At 39.6% G+C, this 16,277-nt stretch overlaps 1 protein-coding gene across 2 annotated transcripts in view; it reads right to left on the bottom strand.

Moving 5' to 3' along the window:
- LMBRD1 (LMBR1 domain containing 1) overlaps positions 1–16,277 on the bottom strand; it is a 115,775-nt gene that overhangs the window by 64,044 nt on the left and 35,454 nt on the right. For both annotated transcript variants that reach the window (XM_022590474.3, XM_030759469.2), the window contains exons 4-6: positions 12,974–13,071; positions 10,874–10,941; positions 861–949 (exon numbers count right to left, since the gene is read on the bottom strand). In XM_022590474.3, coding sequence (XP_022446182.2) covers positions 861–949; positions 10,874–10,941; positions 12,974–13,071 — 255 coding nt within the window. The remainder of the gene's footprint in view (positions 1–860; positions 950–10,873; positions 10,942–12,973; positions 13,072–16,277) is intronic.

The raw sequence follows: 16,277 nt of genomic DNA on the forward strand, positions 1-16,277 counted from the left end.
AAGTGGAAAGCAAGAAAATTAAGAAGTTGTACAGCAAAGACTCCAAGACCTAATTTAACCATCATTTAATATTGTATCTGGGTAAAGAGAAAGTGCTGATCAAAGAACGTAGAGTACCCAATAAAAAGAATAAATACAAAAGAAATACGAATTTTCAGCATAATGTTTATAAAATAAGTTCTCTAGCTTTCTTTGAAAATAGTTCAAAGGCACATGAAATTCTCAGTAATAAAATACACACTCTTATTTGATATCAGTTTCTAACACCAACTATATTTTTCAATGATTAAGCAACTTTCTTAAGCTAACTTCCTAAACCTGCTTTTTTGTTACTCTCTAAAAACCAAGGTCATGTTGATTAAGAGAAGGAAAGCTTAGACCTTTTGGTGAGGTAAATTTATAATAAACTATTATTTCATCCACATAAAACCTCTGTAATTTATATTCCACAAAAAGATTACTTAATCACGATCAAATAGCAATATAGGGTTCTCTCAGTTAAAAATTAAAAACAAACACCAGTATATCTAGCACATTTCTTTAACATATTATTCTATATTATCCTAAGTGAATTAAAGACCACATAGAAATTATAAGACCTTTACCGCTAAAATGCTTTGAAGATTACATTGTCTTTTCAACATGGTAATTTTATGAAGAAGTCAAGAGACTTCTAGCTAGATGGCTAGAAGTCTCAGCAACACAAAGTTCCTAATTTGTCTAACATCCTTTTAACCACAGGTTAAAAGAATTATGAAGTTAAATTTTTAACAGTGTAAAAATAGACTACTTATGAAAAAAGTTGCAAGAGTCATGAAATATGAATTATTATGGATTTTATTTTTTAAAAGAATACTTACGACTACTTCCAAGTTCTTCAAACAGGAACTTCACCTTTTCCCACTCTGTAGAATTTTTGTTATCGGGAAGATTCAATGGAACAAAAGCACTATGAAGGAGAAGATAACAGTTTAATGGTTTTAAGGACAAAAGGTCAAATAAAATGACCTGAAACTCAATTTTTAGTAAGTTTTTAAACCAAGATCAACTTTCCCCCCAGAAGAATTAGCAAATCAAATCTGCACCAAGTACAGAGAGGTGTTGAGAAGTTGCTTATCTATGTGTTATATCACAAATTTGTTTTAATGGCTTAATTACTGTATTCAGCATAATTAGTTTCCTTTGTAATCCTGCTTATTTTATTTTTTGCATTTAGAGCTATTTTGAGAAGGAGCCATAGGCTCAAGATGGTCAAAAAGGTCCACAGCACAAAACAGGTTAAGAATTCCTTTGTTAAATCAGGAGAACAGAATGTAAATATTAGGTAATGATTTCAGTATATTTATATGCATAAAAAAGAAGAGAAAGGAAATACACCAGAATTAGCAGTAAATATCTCACTGTAGAATCAGGGGTGCTTTTTACTTTCTTCTTAGTATTTTTCTGTATCCTTCAAGATTCTACCTAATATACATAATGAAAGTAAGTAGTTTCTATTTATTTTTCAATCGACAGCTGAGAGAGAGACAGACCGACAGAAAGGCGCTTTATTATCTAGCTCAGAAGCAAGAAGACAAGAGACTAAAGTAGAGGGCTCAGTATCCCTTAGATTGTATATATGGAGAATCAAACAGGAATGTAAGAAGTAACTCTAATACTACCTCCTTTCCAACCTAATTTTAATTGTAAGCAAAGCAGTAACATCTATCCTTTTTTGTGACGAAGAAATACTGCATGAGTTCACCAATATATTTAAGTACCTGCCCTGATAATGTAAGCAAGTAAAACAAAGTAATTATTCTAATTTTAAAAGATTTCAAAAACCTTTACTCCTTGGTACTACCGATACTTTTTATTCTTATAAAAAGATGAATCATCAGACATGTCGTGAGGTTATTTAAATTTCTAACTATTTGCACTGACATCAGTTTACTACACTCTTCTCAATCTTGGAGATTTACTTCTCACTACTTTTAGAAAGAAAAGTGATTACTCACAGGGATAGAGCAATAAATGTAAAGAGCTCATTATTTGCTGCCCTGGTTATAAAATCAAAAACAATTAAATAAAAGCAGAGGGTAGAATCAAAAAACAAACTCTTGCATATTATACTTCTACAATGATATTAACTTATATATCAGCATTTAAACAAAAATATAAATCAAGCAAGAAAAAACTACCTATGTAATATGCCTCTATTTTATTTGAACAGTTTTTTCCAGAGACACATTATATATATATATATATATATATATATATATTTTTTTTTTTTTTGAAAAGTGTATTTTGAACTTGTTAGTTGGAATAACCACTTCTGTGAATATGGGGAAAAACTTCTATGTTGTATAAAATATCACCTAAAGTCTATTAAAATAGAAATACATGTCACAAATACCTAAAAATAGCATTCCTACTTAGAACATTCAGTATCTATGTCAGTTTTAGGTAATCACACGTTCTGTCCAGTGGTAGAAAAGCAATTAGCTCTCTCCATCTTGACACTTTCATGTTCTAGCGGCTGAGCAGGGCTCCTGAGCAGTTCAAATATTTAATGAAGAATAACACCAGAGGAAACTTGACATGACCAAAAAGTTAAAAATAAGAATAATAATAATAAAAGGTTAAATGGCCCAAACGACGGTCAGAACGACTTCAGGAAAATACTTATTCTGAAGCAATCCAGCAGAGCGCTAACATCTCAGCACTACTATTTTAGGTACAACTAGAGGGAGTAGCAAAAGCACAAACCCAGAGCAGGCTCCTCAGCCACCTGGCCACCAGTGCTGTGTAATCCAAGAAACAGACATAAAGTATCTTCTCATAAGCTAAGAGTAACATCCAGAAGCAGAATTCAAACGAGTCACAACTAAATATGTCTATATGTCCTGGGCAATAATACTCAAAACATTTAACAACCAATATGGCAAAGGCACTAACCAATCAACGGACGCTGGCCTTGTTCCTGAAGACCCTGCTAAACCGGGCTTTACCCTTTGACTGGGCTGAGGGTGAGGTAAGAGGCTCAGGAAGGTGGAGCATTTCAACTTTTAACAACCAGAAGGGCCCAAGCAGTGTTCACGGCCAAATACCAGCCCCGCAGACTAAGACCTGCTGGGAGCACCTCCTAACAGATGCAGAGGCCGCTTCAGCCAGACGAGCCTGGACCACAGCCAGAGTCATTTTGAAGGGGAGGCAGCAGTTGTAAGATCCTCAGGCCTTTACCAAATGGTGACGGTCCTCAAGTAACCGAGAGTGTAATGGGATTTGTGTGGTAGAAAGGTACAGATACTTTCTTCATCTCAGTCCCTCTCAAAAAACTGGATACAGAGAACCTCAACTTTCAAAGACACACAATGCTAGACCAAGATAAGAACCAGAATCTCGTGAGATTATAAATTTCCCTTAGGCTCTTAACAATAGTAAAACTGCTTAGAAAAAATATTTTACATCCCATCTGACTGAGTGAATTAGCTTAATACAGATTATCTCTTCAGGAAGAGACAAAGGAAAGGCTAACGAATTTCAGTGGATATGGAACTGAAATGAATTCAGCAGAACTGAAAATAAGATTTTCACCTCCTACACTCAAATGCCAAGTCCTATTTATCTTCCAAATAGCCTGTTTCTTCCCCTCTGCTCTCCGTAACTACTCTGGTTCAGGCCCTCACCTCTCACCTGAACTATGACAGTGGTCACTAAGTGGCCTTCCCAGCTACCATTTATATTTCACTCCCTGACCAACTCCCAAATGCCCCTTTTGACGCGTCCTTCAGTGTTAGAACCAATTCACACATATTTGCTTTCCCACGTTCACACACCAACCACATACACATCTGCCCTGCCTTTCAGTTGCTCAGCAGGATAAAATGCAACGTCTTAAACACTGTAAGTAAGACCCAGAGTCCACCTATGTGGCTAAGGTCATGGTCTGTCACTTGCCACCGGAAACACCTGAAATGTCACATCTTACTTTTTTTTTTTTGTACCGAGGGAGGGAGGATTTAAATTTACATTGTACTTTTTATATCATTCTTTAACTACTCCATGCTAACTTCAGTCTCTCAGTTACCATATGTTACAGACTCAACTGTGTCCCCTTCCCCCAAAACTGCTATGTTGAAGCGCTAACCCCCAATGGGAACGGTACTTGGATACAGGGCCTTTCATAAGGTAATTAAGGTTAAATAAGGCCCTAAGGGTGAGGCTCTGATCCAATAGGATTGGTGTCCTTGTAAGAAGAGGAAGAGACACCAGGGCTCTCTCTCCCTGCTGCCAGCAGAGAGGAAAGGCCATGTGAGGACACGGTGAGAAGGTGGCCATCCACAAGCCAAGGAGAGAGCTCCCACCAGAAACCAAGCTCACTGACACCTTGATTGTAGACTTCTAGCCTCCAGAACTATGAGAAAACTAGTGTCCACTGTTTAAGCTAGCCAGCCTGTGGCATTTTGTTAAGGTAGCCAAGTAGACTAATACAGATTTTGGTACCATGAAGCGGGTTGCTACTTTGTAACAAATACGTAAAAAATGTGCATGTGACTTTGGTACTCAGTGATAGGGAGAGGCCTAAAGAGTTTTGAGGTTGCACGCCAGAAAAAGCCTAATCTGCCTTGAAGGGGCTATTGATAAAAATGTGAATGTTAAAGGCAATTCTGTTGAGGACTCAGAAAGAAAAGAGGAGCGCTACAGAGAACCCGTCTATCATCTTGGAGAAGACATGTATCACCACGAATAGAATGCTGGTAGAAATATGGACACTAAAGGTCATTCTGGGGAGCTCTCAGCTGGAAATGAGGAACATGTTAATGGAAACTGAAAGAAAGGAGATCCTTATTAGAAAGCGACTGAGAGCTTGGTTGAATTGTTTTGTAGTGTTTTGTGGAAGGCAGAACCTGTAAGAGATAAAATGGGATATTTAGCTGAGGAGAATTCTAAGCAAAGTGCTGGAAGAAGCTGATTGGTTTCTCCTTACCATTTATAGTAAAGAGAGAGAGCAGAGAGGTAGGTTAAGCAAAAAGGAAGCAGCCTATATCCATATTACAAAAAATGAGAAAGGATGTTCTAAGAGTGTGGCTGAACAACCATTTGACAAGGAGATTAGTGTAGGTGGAAACCACGGATTTAATCAGCTATCTCAGCAGAAGACAGGAAGAGAGACAGGGTGACACTAGCAGAGGCACGGCCAACTTGAACTAAGGGAACAGAGATGAGACAAAATAAAGGAAGGCAATGAGACTTTGGGGATTCTACAGGACAGGGTGATAGTTATTTAGCTGAGAACATGCTTTATCCTTCAAGAAAACCCAAGAATGACCCCAAAGGCAATTCAGTTATCACCAGGGCTGCCACTTCTACTGCCCCAAGGGGGCAAGGCTGTTTCCTCCTCAACTTCAGAGGACAGGGTACCCCCCGCCCTCCACTCAGCTTTAGCTGCCAGGGAGCTGCTGCAGAGTCAAGGGGGCAGGACCCACACCCAGAATCAAGGGGGCGGGCGGGGCCGCTGCCCAGGGCCATGGCAGTGACCTGCCCCTCGGGGGCCTGCAGGGCAGAGCATCCATCCAAGATGCTTAGTCTTGAGCCTTAAGGTCTGAGGGAATTTGCCTTGCTGGGTTTTGAACCTGCTTGGCTCCCATCACTTTTTCTTTCCGATTTCTCCCTTTTAGAATGGAAATGCCTATCCTATGCCTGTCCCACCTTGTATCTTGGAAGCACATAACTTGTCCAGTTGCACAGGTTCACTGCTGGGGAAGAATTCTGACTCAGGAGGAATCAGTCTCACCCATACCTGATCTAGATGATGTTTAGATGAGACTTAGGACTCCGACTAGATGCTGGGTTAAGACTTTGGAGGCTTGTTGGGATGAAGTAAATGCATTTTTTCTGTGAGAAGAACATGAATTCTGGGGGGCCAGAGAACAGAGTGTAGACTGAACTTGCCCTCACAAAATTAATGCTGAAGCCCGAACCCCCAACGGGATGGTATTTGGATACAGGGCCTTCAGGGAGGTAATTAAAGTCGAATGAGGTCATAACGGTGGGACCCTAGCCCAACGGGATTGGTGACCCTACAAGAAGAAGAGGAGACCCTGGAGATACTCTCTCCTCCGTGAAGCACAGAGGAAAGACCAGGTGAGGACACAGTGAGAATGACACCGTCCCTGAGCCAGGAGGAGAGTCCTCACCAGAAACCAAACTTGCCCACACCCTAATCAGGACTTCAAGCCTCCACAACTGTGAGAAGATAAACACCTGCTGTTCACAGCAGTGTGAGCAGACTAATACAGGTGACCCTTGAACAATACGGGGGTTAGTGGCACCAACCCTCCACGCAGTCAAAACTCTGAGCATCGACTTATACTCGGCCCCCCAGACATGGTCCCACCACGTCCACAGTTCCTCAGCACCCACACACTCCACCAATCATGTCGTACTGTAGTGTTCACTACTGAAAAACACCCACGTATAAGTGGACCTGCACAGTTCAAACCCATGTTGTTCAGGGGTGAAGCATACATTACACCTGCTGTTCATCTTTATTCTAGTGTGCTGACCAACTTCCACTCCATCAAATTTTGATTCCAAGGTTACTTCCTCTTATGTCTTACCTGATTCTGCAAGGCAGAACCTGCTACTCCACCATCAACACCTGGCGTCTATCTCTTATTAGAGCCCTTAAATATTGTAACTCAGGTTATCTATTTGCGTCTCTCCCCATGTGAACCTTGAGGACAAACATCATGACCCTCCAACCTTATTCCCAAGACTACCCAACCCACAGGAGTTCCAAGTGTTAGCTGCGTGAATTAGTTAAACCTAGACCACGTTTTTGCCATAAAATTATCTGTTTTATCAGAAAAAAATACATCACTTAACAAAAACTAGAAGTGTGTCACCTTCAAGAAAGTTTTAGGAAATGCAGTCAATCAGTTAACCTAAATGCATCTCATTCAAATACTCACACACGGTAACCAAACACTACTTGTCTTTTAGTCGCAAACTTCTGGCTTGTGAAATAGAGGAGTCCACACACTCTCCCCTACGTCAGTGTCCTGGGCAGATGCCTTCACCTCAAATTCGGAGAAGAAAATAAAGGCAATCAGAGAGGAACTCCTTCATTTGCCCGCCAAACCTCTGCACCTACCTGGAACTCTTTCCGTTCTTATCCCTCTCAGAACCACAGAGGAAACGTCCTTCCCCCCTGACCAGAGCCTCCCACTGCCTGAGCGCTTTGGACGCCCTTCCTGCTCTCGTTACCCCCCAGCAGCCAACACCATCAACTCCACCAAAACAGGGTCCCGGTACTAAGAAAGGCAGGAGGCGACACAGGGAGCACCGCACAGCAGTCATTTAGCTTACTGCCCACACTTGACACAGGATAAAGCTCATTTTCTTCATTGGATGTTGCTACTGGAAAAGAGCAGAGACCAAAACTTGAGTTTCCTAATGCCTGACCCGGCGGCTGACTCCGAATCTCCTCCTGAACATGCCTAAGACTCAGCCACGAACCAAGCTGAACTTCTCATGTTCCCTCTCCCAACCGGCTCCTCCTTCAGATTTGCCTGTGATGATGTCACCCTTCCTGTGTAGTCAAGAATTTGGCCTTGCCCCAAAACGAGGTCTGACTTTTGCCCATGATTCTGGGATGTCATCTGTGTCATACCTGATGGGAGTGTCTGTGTTTAGGACAGGGGATGGCCACACTCAACCTTAGGTGGTGGCCAGAAAGACCAACATGTGGTTTAGGGTGGGGCTTTGGGTCAGTGGCATCAGTGGGGGCTGATATAACCAGGCAGGCAATCAGTCACTCAGACACACCTGCATGAGAGGGTCTCAATAAAAACGCCAAGCACCAAGGCTCACGTGAGCCTCCCTGGCTGTCAATACAAGTATTCCTCCAGCTTTTTGAAAGTCCACTTTATACCACTTCACTTTTACTAAAGACCTACATTAGCACCTATTTTCACTAACCAAAAGAAATCCGAAGGATTGCCACTTTTACGAAAAAGGCCAAAAGCAAAGACAACGTCAGTGCCGGTTCTGGAGTGAGCTGCTCCAGACGCGGTGTGCAGTGCGCCCAGAGCGGAGAGCGTGGCCCCGCCAAGCTCCTTCCCGGGGACCACACTCAGCATCTCAGCATCGGCCACCACAGCTCTGACCTTTGTCTGTGGGCATCTGTGCTTTACCCGATTTATCTTGTGTGTCCGTGAGCCAGATGTGTCCTAAGGTAATTGCTTCTTCCCTTTACGCCTTCTCAGCTCAGGAAAGGTTTCAAAGGAACCATCTACTTTTGGATGGCAGGGGAAACCTGTACTCCACGCACGTTGTCATACATGGAAGCCAGAAGGGGAATGTGTCCCGAGGACAACACACGCTTCACATCTGGAATCTTCCCAGACTGTCCTATGCATGTCTTAAAAGGTTGATTTTAGTCTGTATTCTTTACCTGTAATAGATGGTAACCATGAATATAACTGCTTTTGGTGAGTTCTGAGTCCTTCCAGAGAATTATCAAAGCTGAGGGTGGCTTTAGGAACTCCCCAAAGCTTGCGGGTGGTTTCAAAAGTGAGAGAAGTGCCTCTCGGACTCTGCAGCTGGGCTAACTCCAGGTGCATCCTCCATCCCCTTCTCTCTCATACCCCGCCCCCCCCCCCCCGTACCTGACCTACCAGAAGATCCTGCCGGCTCTCTCTCCAGAAGACAGGCAGGATCCAATCACTGCTGCTGCCATCCTGTCTTGCCTGGGTTACTGAGCAGACCTCATGTCTCCTGCCTTACCCCCCGCAAAGTCAACCCTCAAAACACCACCCGGAGATCTCTGCAAAATGTCGATCACGTCACTCCACGACCAGAGCCCCAGAACAGCTTCCCACTCCTCGAGAATCAAGGCCAGAGTCCCGGCAACGGCCCCTGATGCCCCGCTCGGCTCGGCAGCTCCGGCCCCTCTACCCGCACCTTCAGCTACTCCCGCCTCCGCCCCTCCACTCCACCCACCCTGCTTTCCTCACTTTGTCTCAAACGTGCCAGACGCTCTCCTGCCTCGGGGCTTTCTAGCTGCTTTTGCTCTGACTGCAACGCTCTTCCCTCCACATGTGTTCACGGCTCCTGCACCTCCTTCAAGCGTCTTCTCGCCCCACCGTCTCAGCAGTGCCTCCCCCAAAAATGTCACGCCCCCAACACAGGCTATTTCCTTCGTCCGCTCCCCTAACCCCTACTGAGCGCACGGCCCGTGAGAAGAAGGAACTGTCTTTTTTATTAATCGCTGTTTCCCCAGCGCCTTGTACAGTATCTGGGACACAGTAAGTATTTGGAAAATAAGTGAATATTTTATTGTTCAAAATATCTGGTCAAACCGTCACTTCTCGTTATTAGTGGATTCGCAAGGAGCTGTTTGCTTCACTTTTAATATACTGCTTCTAAATAAATAAATATCATGTAGACAATCAGTTAAAGCTTATTAAAATCATACAAAATGTAAACTCTCTAGGACTGAAGATGATTTTCCATGCAAAGAACCAACAAATTTCAGAAGAAACTTCAGGAACCCTTTTGTCTGGGAAAGATATTCTGGCTGTTATAAAGATTTGTGGTTTTACTGGCGGTTCTCAGTCATGTCCTAAAGTCAGGAGCTGGCCAACTATTGACTACCCGTGTTTGTAAAGTTTTACTGGCACTCAGTCACGTCCTTTGGTTTATGTATTGTCTGTGATTAGAGCTACAGGAAGAGAGTTGAGCAGTGCCACATGGACCCCTAACCTGAAATATTTACTATCTACCCTTTAAGAAAAGTTTGCTGATCTCTATTTAGATTTACAGATAAGGGAACTGAACACTGACAAAGCAAATTCACCTAACTATATCTGGCTTAATTTAAAAAGCCAAAAAAGACTTTAAAAAATATATTTAAGAGCTAAAATAAATAGCAAAACCACTAAAATGTGTCCTTTCAGCAAGTACACTTTTTCATGACATATCAAGGCAAGAAAGGGACCTAAAAATATACTTTGACTATAGAACACGTGCATTCTAAGAACTCCTGGAACTACAAAAAGTTACTGACCAATTTTATTCCCACCACAAATTGTATTTGATAATTTTTTTTTACTTATTGAAAATTCTGAGACCAAATTACAAGCAGAAACTTTAAAAAACTTATTAGCACCTCGTATATTTCCTAACATAAAAAACAAAATTATCAAGATCCATTTTAACAAAGATAAATGTCTTCCATTAACAGGGACAAATGTTTTCCAAAAAGAAAACTTTAAATGTATAAAAAATGTGCAAAATTTTATTGCCATTACTTTATAAAAACTTAAGGAAGAAGAATTAAGAACGAACTCACTGACAAAGTTTAACTCAAAGATTTAAAGACTGATGCATCAAATCTGAAAAGATATCCAGACAAGGATTTTGCGTCAAAGTGTTGTTTATAAAAATGGAAAAACTGCTAACATCATAAGAATCAAAGCAGTCATCACTAGAAGATCAAATAAATTGTTGTACCCTAAAAAGGAAATGCAATACAGACAAAATTGATGGATATACATTCACTATACTGAAGAGATGTCAACCAGTGGATTACCAAGAATCCCATAAAATATAATCACATTTGTGTAAAATTACAACATGGAATGTTATGTGGGAGAAGGGGCTTTCCGCACATATTTGAGCACATAAAAAATGTCTAGACGGAACATTGTAGAAAAAAGGGTTAATTATGGTTACTGTTCGATGGTGATATAAAAGGTAGTTTGTTCTTTTTTTTTAGATTTTCTTAATCTTCTTTCCTAGACTTTTATGAATGAGTCCTTATTATTATTATTATTGTTAAAATAATGCTATTTCCATTTTCAGGAAAACAAAAATCAAGACTTACCCAACTAAAAGAAGTAGTGCACAAATCACAGCAAATCCAAAAGTATACTTGAATGCCGTTTTAATTTGCTAGATGTCAAGGGAGAAAAAATATTCCATTTAGTAAGACTTTTAAAATATAAAATATTCTCGGCTATAGTGTAACAGCACTTTCATATCCTATGCACATTTATATTCAACTGTGTAAAGCTCCCCTTGTTGAAAAATAAATCTTAAAATTTAAAGAAAAACAATGTATATACCACATCTTAAGTATCTATCAAACTACACTAGATTTTTAAAATCTTTTACATGGTTAGACCTTGTGAAAAGCAGAACACCTAAAGCATAATTAACTCTCCAGTGGGAGAATTAATAGTAATTAATTTACTTTAGTAAAATTACCACAAAATTTAATAAAATATTTCTCAAAACAGGGAGCATTCAGAATCCACAATGCCCCTACCCCAACTCACCAAAATGGGTTCAGTAATAATTAATAATTACAATACATATTTAATTTACATATGTTTGTATGTATATATCATATATAAAACAAACATATACTTATGTATACTTATAAGATCCCACATGCCACAAGGCATGGCCAAAAAATAATAAATAAACAAATAAATGTCACGAGAGGGATGATGGTATCATTAAAAAAAAAAAAAGAAATTAACTTTATGCTTAAATGATGAATTCTTATTCACAAATACCTAAAGTAAAGGTAAGGAGGGTCAACCAAAAGGGATGGGGAAGATGTGCTTTAGAAGAAGTGAAGAGAAGAGAAAGCATTTATCTCATTCAGTTTTCAACAGTAAACTGGTGACCAGCCACTTTACCTTACATACCTTGGGTTTTCAAATGTAGAGTTACATAGTATCTGCAAACAATAATTCGACTTTCTTTATAAATATTTCAGCACAGTATTTTTTTTCTCTAACAAATTGCACTGATTACCACTCTGGGAATCATTTAAAATACTGTTGAAGTACTTTGCTCATGATCTTAATGCAAATGCTTTAAGGTTTTAATAAACAGGGCTATGCATAATGCTCGCTTTTGAGTGAATATATTTGTGTATTTAAATACAAAAAAAAAAAACCAAGGTATAAAACAAACTCCTATAACTCAATAAAAAGACAAAAGAAATTTATTCCTTTTCTGCTATTTTTCCCCTGAAATCAGAAATAAAGTGTTCGATTTTCGCAAATACCCTTCAACATACAATTTCGAGGACCTATTAAATTACTATTTACTAACAGATGTGCCGATTCTAAACCACCACTGCGATCTAGAGATAGGCCCAACTCAGTTATACTGCATTAATGTACTTTTAAGATGCTCCTGAATTCTATCTGCTATCGTTTTAGTGAAGATTTTTCTACCAAGACTTAAGTGACCTTGATCTGCAGTTTTGGGCGTGCACGTGTGCTCTACTAATCAGGTTCCCGTATCAGTGTTACCACGGACTGGTAAGACCAGTCCGCAAATGTCCCTCCTTTATGCCCTAGAACTGGGGTCAGCACACTACATCCTGTGGGCCACACGCAGCCCCCTCCTACATCACATCACACTCGCTGAGTCCTGTCTCTGGCTACTTTCACACTATGACCACAGAGCTGAGTGGCTGAGATAGTCTGTACAGCCTACAAAGCCTAAGATATTTACAACCTGACCTTTTACAGAAACAAGCCTGCTGACTCCTGCTCTAGAACTGCTCTAAAACAACAGTCACAAGTCCCATGTGGTTCCTGAGCACCTGCAATATGGCTGGCTGGAACTGGCATGTGCTGTAAGTGTAAAACGCACTCTAAATTTCAAAGACAGAGTGTGACAAAATGTAATGTCTCATTACTAACAAGTTTTTGACTATTTGAAATAATAATGCTTGCAACATATTACATTAAATACAATGTGTCATGAGAAATAATTTCAACTGCTCTTTCTACTTATTTTCATGTGGGTACTAGAAAATTTAAAATTTCACACGTGGATTGTATTATATTTCTATTAGACAACACTGCTCCAGAATAAATTCAAAGTCACATCACTCCCTGAAAAAGAAGGAAATAATCTTTCCCCCATAAACTGAGATCTCTAAATTAAAGCTACTCACAGTGCATTTACCAGTATCATCATCATCCTTTTCTTCATAGTAGAAGTAGACAAAAGGGATCCAGAAGAACACACAGAATAATATAACAGAATATAAGGCTGTGGAAAGAAATAAGCTGAGTTAAAATAAAACACATGAACTTAATAACTGTTTCATACATATATGTACACACACACACACACACACACACTCCCCATCTGATCCCTAGAACCGTAACTCTATACATATATGTAATATCCAAAATCAGCCTTTTCTGACCCCCATTCCAAGAAATCGACACCACTATTAACATAACAGATCATAATTCAAGTTAACTATGGGGCAATTTTTAGCAATAATCATGATGGTAATTGTGCCGATAAATTGTGGCAGCTAACATCTCAGGTCTCACTATGTACTCACCAGTGCTAAGAACTTTCTGTGAACCATCTCATTTAAATAAACTTTAACTTATGTCTTCCTTCCACCTTAATACTGAGTACAGCTGACACATTTGCCAGTCACTCAAGTTAAAGAAACAACTATAATTGATACTAAATTTTTGACACAAATAATTTCCCTAATCTAAGTTTAAAATATGCAGTGTTATGAAACTGATCTTATAACAAATCAAGATAGAGAAAAAGTAAGAACAGTAAAACCAGGTTCAAAGTTAACTAATATGAATTTCTATTTATCTGCTTTAAAATAACGTTAGATTTGAGATACTTTCAACCAGTAGTCAGTCAATCAAAATATTTCTTTTAATTCAATACAGAACTTAAAATATGAACAGCAAACGATACAGTATCTAAAATAAAAACAACATAAACAACTTTTTGAGACTTAACAAACCTACCTAAGAAACCTGGCCTTAAAACCTTCTGTGTATTTACATTTATTTGCATATACATAAGTTCATGGAAAATAGTGACAACATAATTATATAAAGCAATCACAGGATGATAATCATTATATTCCTTTATTTAAAAAAAAGTATTTGTTAGTAATGTATAATAAACCCCAAATTACTTACTCTCTTGGAAGGGATGACTGTATGAGTTACATTGTTTTTAAACATGATCTAAATACTTGCTAGCACCATCCATCTGGAGGCCACTTACAAAACAGCCCCCACTAGCTGCAACACAGTTAAAAAAAAAACTCAGAACAGGGCCCTAGACAGCTGACAGGAAAATCAGAGTTAATTTATACTGACCAATCACAAAATGACTGTCAGCATGCTGAATTTTGGCACTACAGATATTCAGTGAAATTTATGCAGTCTTTTAATATTATGAGAAACTAATAATGACAGTAAATCTTTAAGGGTAATGAATATTGGTGTTTCTACTACAAACCAGAGAGTAGTCAGTATTAACGTTTCTATTACAAATCTAAGAGCCGGTGGAAATAAACAAGTACTGAAAGAAGTAACCAAAATAAGTATTCTAAAAGCTTCAAAAAATTAAACATAAAGAGAAAGTACTATAAATCACCCTAAACACCATACCAATATTATGATTGAAATAATCAAATAATCTGTACAGAAGAGGAAAAACCCTAAATTAGGACAACATAGTGGGCTGACAACCACATGCCAAAAACTTTGATAAACTGACAGACGCAGTAAGGTTCGGCTTCAGCCTCAGTACATTATTTGTGTCTACTACTTGGTGGCCTAGGCCTTCATACAGCCAAAGAGCCTAATGACTATTTCATAAGCATTCCTGGTGTTCCTGAACTTGTGTGATCAATGACCTTGTAAATGCCTAAGTTACCATGATACTCATTTAGCAGAACAAGGTATAAAATTAACTCCTATAAATAAAATACAAATAACCCACTTTTAAAAGTAGACAAAAGACAGATACTTCATCACAGAAGATATACAAAATGGCCAATAAGCACTTTTAACAGGTGCTCATCATCATTAGTCATCAGGAAGATGCAAATTAAACCTGTAATGAGATACTACAGACCCACTAGGATGGCTCAAATTAAACTGACAATACCAAGTGTTGCCAAGAATGCAGAACAACAGACATTCCCTTTCTTTGCTAGAGGGAGTGTAAAACAGCATAACACTGTAGAAAACCGTTCAGTAGTTTCTTACCAAGTTAAACATATACCTACCATATGACTGAACAATTCTATTCCCCCAGCAATGAAGTGCAGTGACATATGCAAAATCATTCTGACCAGAGAAGCCTGCCTGAGTTGCAGAGTCCAGGGCTCTTATTGGGGACTTAGAATATAGGCACATTTGCCTGAGTGACCAGCTATGATGACCATATACAGACCCCGAGAGGGAAAGCAAGTATTCACCATAAATCACGCACACAAACAAGCTAAACAAGTTGGACTGTGTGGTTCCATGCCGTATTCAGCTGTACAGAACCATTTAGCAATTAGTAACATTAGGGAACATCCAAGGGCCAGGTATTGGTCAAGTGTCAGCCACACAAGCAGGTCCTCCTAAAGATATGTGAGAATTGAACAATCTCGGGTCTGATTCACAACAAGAAAGTTGACAGCAACATTACTAACAGTGATCAAAAACTGGAATCGATCCAAATGTCCACCAACAGGTGAACAGATACACTGAGTGCAACAGTCACACAAGTGACTACTGTACAGCAATAAGAAAGAATAAACTATGAATGCATGTGATGAGGATGAACCTCAGACCTTAAGCTGAATAACAGCAGCACAGACACAAGAATACATCTTCTACGGTTGAACTTAAGGAAGTTCGAGAACTAGCAAAACCAAAAAAGTGGTTGGGGCAGCTCCTGACTATAAAGAGACACGAGGATGTACAGCAACCAAAAATCTCATATGTTGCTGGTAGGAAAATCCAGAAAAGACAATTTCTAGAAACCAACACCTGGAGGAAGGAAGTGGGGAAGACGCAATTCTGAAGAGATGCTTAACATCCCCTCAGCCTGGCACTGCCCTAAGTCTCAGTTTCCCTGACATCACATTCTAAGCTACCTTCTGCTTATCTGACTGTTCTTTCTCAGCGTCCTTCAAAAAGATTTCTTCCTTTAGCCTGTAAATGTTAAACTGTAAAGAAGGAATTAAATTAACATTTTTATGTGTTTCGGATCAGTTCTAATGCCAAGTTGGACTTATATCAATATATCTGTAAATGGGAAAAAAAAATGCTGCTACCACTATCATCAAACAGAGAAATTGCTTCGTTTAAAGCTCTACTTCAGCCTCACAGGCTGCCTCCCTGCAGGGCCTGGGAGCGACAGCCCTCCCCTCGCACCTGACTGGCCTCTGGGGTAAGGAGGTGCTACGCGAAAGGCAATCTGAG

Source organism: Delphinapterus leucas, chromosome 12 (assembly GCF_059928025.1).
Source record: "Delphinapterus leucas isolate spDelLeu-1000000601 "Yukka" chromosome 12, BTC_Dleu_Yukka2, whole genome shotgun sequence".
NCBI lineage: Eukaryota > Metazoa > Chordata > Mammalia > Artiodactyla > Monodontidae > Delphinapterus > Delphinapterus leucas.